General features: G+C 48.6%; 1 protein-coding gene across 4 annotated transcripts; it reads right to left on the reverse strand.

The window, feature by feature from the left end:
• Window positions 1-363: 363 nt before the first annotated feature.
• LOC306664950 (uncharacterized protein) lies at window positions 364-9,847 on the reverse strand. Of its 4 annotated transcripts, none has more exons than XR_013764877.1 (2): window positions 6,700-6,745; window positions 364-546 (listed from the first exon to the last, which is right to left on the reverse strand). XR_013764877.1 is itself a non-coding variant. In XM_079146114.1 (2 exons), exon 1 carries the CDS (start codon window positions 9,040-9,042, stop codon window positions 8,293-8,295), a length of 750 nt encoding a protein of 249 aa, XP_079002240.1. In that variant the 5' UTR covers window positions 9,043-9,847; the 3' UTR covers window positions 364-546; window positions 8,182-8,292. The 4 variants fall into 4 exon arrangements, 2 of the variants coding, with proteins under 2 accessions (XP_079002240.1, XP_079002239.1); XR_013764878.1 differs by lacking the exon at window positions 6,700-6,745 and adding an exon at window positions 2,846-3,283; XM_079146114.1 differs by lacking the exon at window positions 6,700-6,745 and adding an exon at window positions 8,182-9,847.
• Between the last annotated feature and the right edge of the window lie 721 nt (window positions 9,848-10,568).

A 10,568-nucleotide genomic window follows, 5' to 3' on the forward strand; every position in this document is an offset into this window, starting at 1 on the left:
TACTTTCACTTCCTTTTTTCTTCTCCAGTACTGGGAATGGAAGACAGAGCATTTATACTAAAGCTACACCTCCTGGGTTTTTATCCTTTGGAGACAGGGTCTCTCTCAGTTGCTCAGCCTGCTCCAAACATTCACTCCTTCTACCTCAGACTCCCAGCAGCTGGGGTTACAGGCATATACCACCATGCCTGACTCACGTGTATGATTTCTTAAAATCCTAAAAGCTACTTTTTGAAATTTGAACAATTTTGGTCCTCACTTCACAGATAGAACAATGACCACCACCTGTGGCTTAAAAAATTTAAATGACACTTAAGTCTATTAAAGGTTGAGCTAAGAATTTGATTCTGAACCATATAGAGAAACAAAACAGGTAGCTGAGAATCCAAGTCAAGACTGCAGAATTAATCTCTACCTTCTCTCCAAACATTCTTCCCCAAGAGGTCCCAAGTTTCAGTCTCAGCTGCATCATTACCTGAGGTCCCCTGCATCCTGCAGAACTCGTACCCTGGAGCTTCTGATCTGTCAAAGTTCTGTGCACAATGTCTGAAAAAAATAAATAAATAAAAGGCCTCTGATATGAAGGAAGAACGCCCAATTGATACTTCACGGAAAGAGGTTAGGGTGAAATATCAACCCAGGAGACCAATAGCAAGTACAGATACAAATGTCAATGTTAATCCAAGCGACTGAACTTTTACAACTGGTATTAAAAGCCCAGGAAAATACCATCTCTCATGTGTGGACTCAAAACCAACCACCTCCATTCTCTTATACTCCACAGGGTGTAATGTTTTTAATGTAAATTGAAGTACTCCCTCACTTTCCTTGTAAGTCAAATGAATTCTATAATTATCCTACAACTGTAACCACTTTCTTAGCAGAGTTATATATTGCAAGAACTCAGTGCATTCCAGAAGAGTGTAATTATTTGCCATGTAGTCATTAGAATTACTTTATGGTTACATAGTAACTATACTCTTTTTCAGTTATTTCACTGGAGCAAAAATTTGCCACATTTTGACTGTAGGGACATGAAGCCTTGAGTTCTGCTCCACTCTCATGGCCTCACAATTCTACTTCACAGCCTTCTACCCTAACCCAGGAGGCTGTGGGCCTACCTTCAGTATGAAAGCTCTCACACGTTCATAGTGCACTGAAAAGTCATTTCTTTTATCCCACTGACCACTGCAAGTTATTTTTGCTACTTCAGACACAAAATGAATTCATTCTCCAATGTGTACATCAGGTTCACCTTAAGAAACATAATAGCAAACTACCTTGGAAGGAGAAAAAGCATAATAGCAAACTACCTTGGAAGGAGAAAAGTAGTCCTCAGCCCCCTGGGCTGGGTGCCAGTCAACTAGGCTCAAATGTGTGGCAAGGAGCTAGCCCTTGGTGCTCTCCTCTCTAAAATTCAACATTTTCTGCAAGCCTGCACTGTTGGTGAAAATTCAGCGCCAAATGTTCTTGGAAGCAAAATCTGACTTGAATGAAAGCTAGAGTGGATACCACCCAAGGTAGCACTAAATGCCTTCAAAGGGTTACTGGGTGCTGTCCCCCATCATGAAAGCAGGGTTACCATACACCAGGACAGGCACCTGCTATCACTTTATCATTTTCTGTAACCTGATTTCAACTCACATCTGCTCTCCACACATTCTGAGAAGCTACTGAGGACCTGTATATTTTCAAAACATGCACATATATAAAACAAGTGGAACTACTTGAGATACATAACATTGTTTAGCTGCCATTCCACCATTTAATACATTGTAACCATGTAATGAGATTTTGTTCACCAATTTCATATATTCTGATTTGGATTCATAGTATTTTATTTCTAATGTCTTACTGTCAGATATTTCCCAATTTAAATGTTTGGATTGGGATCATCTTCAGCTTGTACTATTTTGTGCTGGGCGGGAGGGCGGGGCACATCAGACACCAAACAGACAGATATACACTGAGTAAAAGTTAACATTTGGGTTTGAAGTATATATGTATTCCAAACTTTGGTCACTCCCTTACATTTCCCTCTAAAACACTACACCAACTGCCATCCAACTTATATTACCAAAGCATACATTGCCCTACTAAGTGAGGATGAATTGTTATAACAAACAAGAATATATTCTAAAACTTTTCTTGGTTTGAAATTTTTTCAGTAGATTTCATCGGTATGATTCTGTCTCTCTCAAACTATAAAATTCTTTCTGAGGAAAGGCCTACTTAGTTAAAAATAAAGTAATATGAGTACAGTTTTTCTCACTGTCCATAAACATAGCCTCTGTCATGTGAGTTGTTCCTTGGTAAGGTTCCTTCCCTTGCCTTTGCCAAGCATTCTAAATTCTAAAGAAAGGCTGCACCTAACTTATGACTATGTTCACTGCTAAGTCTTCTTTCTTTAGAGTTGCAGAATCTGGAACATCAGGTGACCTTCAGGTTACATGAGGATGTGGAATGTACCTGCTAAGTCTTCACTTCTCTGCATTAGTTAACAAAAAGCATGTAAATTGCTGTGAGAGCTAACTCGCAGAAAAGTAATCATTTTGTCTCAATAAATACAGGAATTCTTCCATGGAGGTTCAGGTTGGTTGGAACGTTCAGACAAGGGAAGACTATGAAGTAGACACATGCCCTGGATGAAGATCATCCCCATCACCCAGTCTTCCCGCCCTTTGCCTGCTACACCTCATTTCCCTCCCTCGACAACCCCTTTCATGCACCCGAGTTCCTCATGGAAGTCTTTCTGGGAACGATGGCTGCACCCCAACTTCTCAGGGTGCCAACCTTGAGTGAACGTGATTGCTACCAAACTCTTGACTCCTGAGTGTTTGCTTACCAGGGCTGACTACATGGACTTGGATCCGGTAACACATTTAGCTTTTAACAATTTGAGTTCACTGGGGACATGCACCTGTATCCTTCTCATGCCATTCACTCACTTCTGAGGGCCTATCCAGTTCCTTGTCCTGAAATAACAAGCAGGAGAGTAAACACAGGAATCTATTCCCCCAGATCAGGCTCTGAGCTCCAGAAGTGGATTCCTTTTTCTGTACTGAACACCGGCACTGGATGTACTCACACAATGCAAAAGGAAGCCTACCCTCCTTGTGGATTCCCTGTCTTGAATGAAGATATCCAGGAACATTAACGTAAGTTAGAAATCCAAGATAAATTTTCTCTTTTTTGGCATCCCTTTTGCTACTCTCCCTTTGAACCTGCCTATCTCCTTAACTGCAATCCTAACTCTAATTCTATCCAGAGACTGAACCTTTCATCCATTATTACTTATCACTGGTAAAAGAAAACCCTGAGATATTCTAAATTTCATGACAAGGGCTAGAGTATGGAGGGGAAGAGAGATACTGCTTGGGGCGAAACTAGCAACTCTCTCCCGCATTCCTGAAAATATGTTCAAAGTTTCACTTCCAGACCCATCTGGTAGCCTACCAGTGCCACCACATCTAGTTTATGTGTGAACGTTCTTGACTGTGAACACTCACCAATGTAGAAGCAACAAGTGACCTGTCCCTTTGTCCCCAAAGCTCCCCATTGTGTACTGTAATGCCTCTCCTATTTACAGTCGAGGTAAGCTAAATGTAAAATGATACATGCCTTTCTTCCCCATATTTTCATTACAAGAAAACTTCTGACTCTTAGGTCTGATGAACATATTTCCAGTCACACGCTAGCCTTGCTGCTGGTAGTTGTGGAACTTATCTCAGGACCTACTCCTTTTCTGGCTAGCATCTCGAATGGCTCAAGGAGAACAGGGATTTCTCAGAACCCTCAGTTTCAAGGGGATTGTTTAACATCTCCCTCTATACAAGCATTCCCCTTTCTAGGGGAAATGATGCCTGCATTCACTGTCCTCAGTGCATGGTCCTTAGGAAGTTCACTAAGACTCATTCCACCATTTGGGGAAAGAAGAAACTCTCAGTAGGTTTCATAGGGTTCACCTTTATGCCACAACATGCACGGACTCAAGATATCTTATGTAATGTGACCTTAACTAGGTCCAAGTTCATGCTGTCCCCACACACTACTGCTTTCCTTTCACAGGAAAGACACACACATAGTTTGAACCCAGTGTTGTTTCAGGAGCCATATCTGGGTGAGCTGTTGGAACCAGTAACTGAATACGCTCCTAGGTTATTAGAAACAACTGTCCCCAAAATAAAAGCACCAGGGGGTGGACACTATGGGGAAAGATCAGGAAGAACTCTTCCATGAAGTGCATTGGGAGTGGTGTGCAGGAGCTTCTCTTCAGCCTGCAGGACTAGAGAATCAGTGTACTCAAAAAAAATCCATGGACCTCTCCTAGAGAGCATCTCAAGGCAAACTCCTTTGAGCTGCAACAAGGATGCAAAACTGTCACTAAATGGCAAAGGGGAAGGGGTGGATTTTCAATCCAGGAGACCACTGGAAAATGCTCTTCTTGCTGGTGAACAGGGTGACAACGGGGAGTTCTCTGTTGAGACAAGAGGTAACAGGAAGGACTGTGCACGTGCTAGCTCAGTGTTACTGCCCCTGGGGTATGTTCCCTGTTACTTGCTGCCCATTTATCTCCATGGTCTTTGTTTTCTCCTGGTCTACCAGGTCCAGGGGTGATCACTGTTACCATCAGTATTGAGGCTCAAATCTACATTTGAAAAAACGAGCTGGAGATCCTTGCTCTGATTTCAGTGTATCCCCCAAAGTTTACGCACCGGAATCTGAATCCCGCAGGCAACAGTATTGGAAAGTGGGGCCTTAAAAACTGATTAGGCCATGAGGGCTCTGCCTCCATGAGAGGATACAATGTCTTACAAAAGGGCTGTCAGTAGTGGGCTCTCTCCCGTGTGTTCCACGTTCCCGTGCCTTCCCACCATCGGACAAGGGAGCACAACTTGCCAACTCATCCAAGTTGCCTCAGCCATGTTCTTTGACCTCCCCAACTCCAGAACCCATCGTTAAATAAGTTCATTTTCTTCAGAAATTGCCTGTTTCCTGAGATCCTGTGATAGCAACAGAAGACGGGTTGAAAAAATTGTCGGAATTAGGAATTTTCCTAATGAAGGGGATTGTGAAAGGAAATCAGGCTATGCCATGCTCAATACATGGCACTTTGGCAAAAGGATTATTTTTCTGAATTCTATTTGTATACCTAAAAGCAGAGCTTCTCCAAGTAATGTGATCATCATTAATACTCACCCCAATTCCCTTATCACCCCTCTCTGATAAGAAAATTCACCACCACACTCAATCAGACATTCTTTGAAAACTTTCTTAATTGCCCAGTACTCACCTAGAAAACCACTCGTCTCCCCCAAAAGTCATTTCTACTTCCATATGTATACCCCTGTCCCTTGCCAGCCCCTCTTGAGGTGGTTGGTTGTAAGTTCTCCAATTTCACCACTCCTGTGGAGTAATCAGTTCTTTCTGTGATGCTTCCATATACATAAAATTTAAAATTCATAAATCTGTATGCCTTTGATCCTGTTCGGCCATTTCCAAATTAACTCACGGTTCCTCCCATAGCCATGGGACCTACCGAGACAGAGGAAAAGCTTTTCTTCATTATGCTGGAAAGCACGGACATGTATTATGACCATCTCTCTAAGACATAACTGCTTACCTTCTGTGCCGTGTCCACAATTCCCAGAAGGTTCACCTGTGCACATTGCTGCGGTACCTCGACTTCTTTTCTGCATTGTGTTCAAATGTCTGAAAAACGTCTGTTTTGTGTCACCTTTTTTTCGGTCAGTGGTAATCCTAACAAGTCTTGTTATTGTGCTGCGCATCTTGGTTTGGTGAAGCTTCCCTTAATGAAACTGTACAAACGTATCCGTCTTTTTTAACACTCTGTTTCCTCTTTCCAATGAGAAACAAGGACAGAAACTATGAAAGAATCCACACGACATGTTTTTTTTTTGTGTGTGTGTGTATGTGTGTGTGTGTGTGTGCCCTCCAGTTCAACCCTGGGGGTTGAAACCATGGCCTGAAACCATACCTGATATTGCCAGCCTCCCCGGACTCTGGCCAATTTGGGACTGCAAAAGGCTTAAGGTCTCCTCTTAGGCAATGTGCTCCTCCCAAGACCAGTCTCTGGCCATTCTCACAGGCACACACCACCCTGGAAGCACACTGAATTTGAAGGCCTGAAGTAGCTCTCATGCACACTCCTTTGCGGGAGTAATACCTACCAAACTCCTCTTTAGAATCCCAATCTGCAGTTGGTCACCCTTACCACCAGGAGTGCTAATTCCAACATTTCTGCTCAAATGCAAGACGAGGGTGGAGGGGAAGGGTTGGGGGTTGAGCTCAGTAGTGGAGCACTTACCCAGCATGCCTCAAGGCCCTGGGTTCAATCTGCAGTACTACAAAGTGAATGAACCAATGAATGAATGAATGGACTAAGCAATGGGAAGGTGTGTTGGTGCGTGGAGATAAGACTGATGGGTCCCCGATTTTGTTTTAAAGAGCTCTCTGCCCTGGCCTCTCAGTCTCGGTAAAGTGACTGTAAGGTTTTCTGTGGGGACAAGGCACTTTTCCTCCATTCTCCAGACCCACAGAGAAGGAGGCAAGTGGAGACACTTCAGGTACCAAGGAGGGTTTTAGCTAGGGGAGGAAATGGTAGCACAGAGGGGGAAGACTGTGGTAGCAAGTTTGAGAGTAGGTGAGATAAGAGTCCCTTTAAAAGGGTCTTCTTACCTCTCTGGAACACCTGTCCCATTCTGAAACCAGCCCAGGTTCATGGGGGTGGGGGGTGGGGGGGAATGGAACTGATTGATTGGACCAGCCACAGAGGTTGGGAGATGTTGAAGGCTGCTGGAGATACACACGGTGGAGTCTGGAGTCTCTGTGGGGCATCCCTTCCAGTAGTGCAGATCTTTGAGGGAAAGCAAGAAAGTCATGGGACAGTGCAATTCCCTCCTGTGCAGTGGCACCTCCATACATTCCAGAAGAATGTATTTCAGAGGCATGAGTCTTACTTGAAAAATGAGTGGAAGGGGAGGATTCAAGTGCTGGAAATTCTGCCACCATTGCAACACCCCAAGACAGAGAAGCCTTCAGTGACTCATTTAAAATGTTAGTTTGGCAGAAGGCCAGTAAAGAAATTAGGGATCCCCAGTTTGACGATTTGGGAGCAGGTGTACTACTAGGGATTGAACACCAGTGGTACTTTTTACCACAAAGCTACATGTCTATCCCCTTTTTAAAATAATCATTATTGATTTTGAGACCGGATCTGGCTCTGTTGCTCAGGAACTCGGTAAGCTGATGGGGGCCGGGAATTTGCGGTCCTTCTCCCCTGTTGCTGGCATTGCGGGCATGGGCCACCATGGCCGGCTCAGTCTGACGATTATAATGGGCTTACAGAGGGGCAGGCAACCCACCATCAATACCATCACCCATGGTGGAGTCACCCAGTCCATTACCCGTCTGCCCACTTCCACTATTAGCCTCAGAAATCAAAGACGTCAGACATAGTTTTTGGTTTGTTTGGCTGTTTCGTTGGTTTATGAGGGGGTCTCACTGTGTTGCCCAAGCCTCCAACTGGAGATCCTCCTGCCTGAGCCAGTGGCCTTGCTAGGATTACTGGCATGCGCCATCTCGCCCGCTTTACCTGACTTAGTTAAGCATCAGTAAAAAGGACCAGCTCTCACTGAGCTCCAACCAGCAGGAGGTGGGGTGCAGGACATGCGGTCAGCAGTCCTGGTCAACCGAAGCCACAAAGCCAAGACGCCAAGGTCAGGCGGCACAGTGCCTTTATTCTCCACTGCGCCCTCGCCCTCCAGTGCAGATTCCCGCCCCAGAGGGATGCATTCCTCAGCCTCTAGATAAGAGCTCTGAGGTATCTGTAAAGGGAGAAGGGCCCCAGACCCAAACCGAGGAATGGCATGCAAGGAGGACCCCGCAAGGACCGCCCGCTGGAAGAACTGCTTCCTGGCAGCGGGGCTGCTGGTGTCCAGGGCGCCTTACTTTTCCTCAAGACCAGACGAATCCGTGCCTGCCTTGGGTGCTACTCAGCCTGCTCTCACCACGCCCAGGCCTCTGGGTCAGTTCCTGGCGACTTCCCATATTGGAGGCCCGGACTTCGCCAAAAAAAACCCCAAAGGTTTTCTTATGCCGGAAGGGCGGGGTTGGGGACAGCCAGTGGGAGTGGAAATCTCACTGGCCGCCATGACTCACCAACCGCTCCCTTCTCAGCGCTGGCCTAGTTTTACCCGCTGCACCGCTGATGGAGCCAGAGGTCATAGTTGCCTTTGGCCTCCGCAAAGCCGTCCGCTGTGTGCGGGGACCCTAGCGGGGTCCAGCGCCGCCAGCAGGTGGAATCGCGGTTCTCCAGCGCTGTACCCAAAAGGGAAGAAGCCCGCTGTTTCTTCTTAGCGCTTCCGTCAGCTGCGCGGGGAGATGTTTCTCCGCACTCTCGGCTGTCCCTTTCTCTGTCCAAGGCCCACTGGCGCCGCTGTTCCCGGGTCGAAGTTCCCGGCGTTCCCAATTGCTCTCTGACCAGCAGCGCGCCCCCGAAGGTTTTTCTGTCACAGCACACATTTGCACCAAGCCTGGGGCGCAGTACCGCTCTTGTCTTTGTGTCTCCAGATTCTCGGCGACAGCACCGTGGATGGCGCCATAGCGGAAATTTGTCGGGGGCATCAAGGCTAGTTGCGGTCCTTTGCACGATCCCAGCCGCACCATTTTCTCTCGCCCACTCTCGCTGGGTCGCAGCTCAGCTCGTCGTTCGGTGCGCGGGTTTTCTCGGTGGCCGCACCGTCTTTCTGCCGGGTTCTGACGTGCAGCTTCCGCGGTTGCGCGGAACCGGAGTTCCTCAGGGGCAGACGCGCCAGCAGGGCCGCGCCGTCTCCGTTCGCGAGCCTTTTGGTTAGGGCGGCGCGGGTGCTTTCTCTTTCCCAGCGCCGTCCTCCAGGCGCCTTCCGGTCCTTCGTCGCCCGAGGCGGCGGCCGCGCCTCTGTCGCCCGATGCCCTGCCTCGCTTTGTCGCGCGTTTGGTGGCTTTAGCAGGCTTGGATTTAGAGGCGCCTATGAGTCCCATTCCTTGTCCGCCCAAGTACCGGAAGAGTCCAAGAAGCCCGATCGCGTACGGGCTTGCCCGTCCATGGAGTCCCTGTTTGGCCGTGGCCGGTTCGAACGTGACACCGGAGGGTGATGGCTTCGTGGGAGCACGTCCGGGCTTGGCGATGTCGTAGCGTTTATTCGAGCCTGGGGTTTTCAGTCGGATGTTTAGTCCTAAGGACTCGGGCTTAGCTGCGCCGGCCACTGTGTGGAAGCGGGTTCCGGATTCCTGAGCGCGAACTGCAGTTTAGCTCGGCGGGTGCTGGTTACGTCGGGCACAAATCGGGGTGCTGGCGAATGCCGTTTTTTCTGAAAGACCAGTTCAGTAACGGCCACTGTAGCACTGCCCGCGGTTTCCTCTTTCTACCAAGTTGTTTCTCCGTGGAGAGTCCCGCTTTGACTACGTTCGGAACTCGCACCTCCGGGAGAAGAGGGAAGTGGCCGCCGAGGCCATCTCTCGGTCGCGCGGGTTCCGTTATCTCCGTAGCCAACCCCGGCGTGCGGCCGCCTGGGATGTCTCACTCTCCGAGAACTCGGGCACACCGGCTACTGGGACTTGTGGGCGCCGCCAGTACCCGTTTCTTTTTAATCGTAGGAAATTGGGTTTAGGCGGGCAGGGTCTCCGTTTACCTCCCACAGGAGTATCACAATCCTGGATCGCAGGGTGCAACACGGTTTGCACTTTCCTTGTAGGGCTGTGTTTTGTTTAAGAAATGTTTCTTTTGATATATGCTGCTGTGTGTTGTATTGTTTTCGCGTTGGCTTTTAATCATTTTATTACTTATTTGGACTTACTTAAATGTTATGATTTTCTTAGGGATACCCTCCCTGTCGCCCCCCCCCCCCCCCATCTTCCTGCCTCCTGACTGGTTCCTCCGGGAGCCGGTGTTAAGGTTTAGACGTGGAGTCCCCACAAAAGCTCACGTGTCAGACAATGCAAGGTTTGGAGGAGAAATTTTTGGGCTAGAGCCTTAACTTAACCGGTGAATTGATCCCTGACTGGATTACTGAGGGGTGACTGGAGGCGGGTGGGGTGAGACTGGAGGAAGAGATTCACTGGGGGCGTGGCTATGGGGCATACATCTGTGTGGGGAGCGTGGTCTCTACCTCTCTCCCCCCCTCCCCACTCCCTGCTCTGCCCCCTCCCCTCTGCCCCCTCCCCCCTCCCCTCTCCCCTCTCCCTTCTCCCCTCTCCCTTAAATCAACTCTTCCTCCTCCGCGATTGCGCTGGTTGGGTCCTTTTAGTCACAGCTTCCGAGAAAGCTGACTTCAGCAGCCGGGAAGCGGCGCGCGGGGCCGGGTTCTGGCTGCCCGCCCCGCTCCTACGCCCTACGCGGAGCGGGGGTTTCCCACCAGCACTTAGGGCGGCAGCGCCCAGCGGGTTTCCAGATCGCCGCGCCGCTCCACGCCGAGCGTCCCCCGCGCCCCCGACCGTGTGTGTGTCTCCCTCGCCAGACCCGGTGGTTCCCGGCGCGGGCGCTTTCTGGGTCCCGGCACCGCTATTTT

The sequence above is a fragment of the Sciurus vulgaris genome (assembly GCF_902686455.1).
Source record: "Sciurus vulgaris genome assembly, chromosome: 6".
Lineage (NCBI taxonomy): Eukaryota > Metazoa > Chordata > Mammalia > Rodentia > Sciuridae > Sciurus > Sciurus vulgaris.

Excerpts from the sequence above, each read along its gene's own strand:
- LOC306664950 (XM_079146114.1), bottom strand. The coding sequence starts at position 9,042 with ATGGGACTCATAGGCGCCTCTAAATCCAAGCCTGCTAAAGCCACCAAA.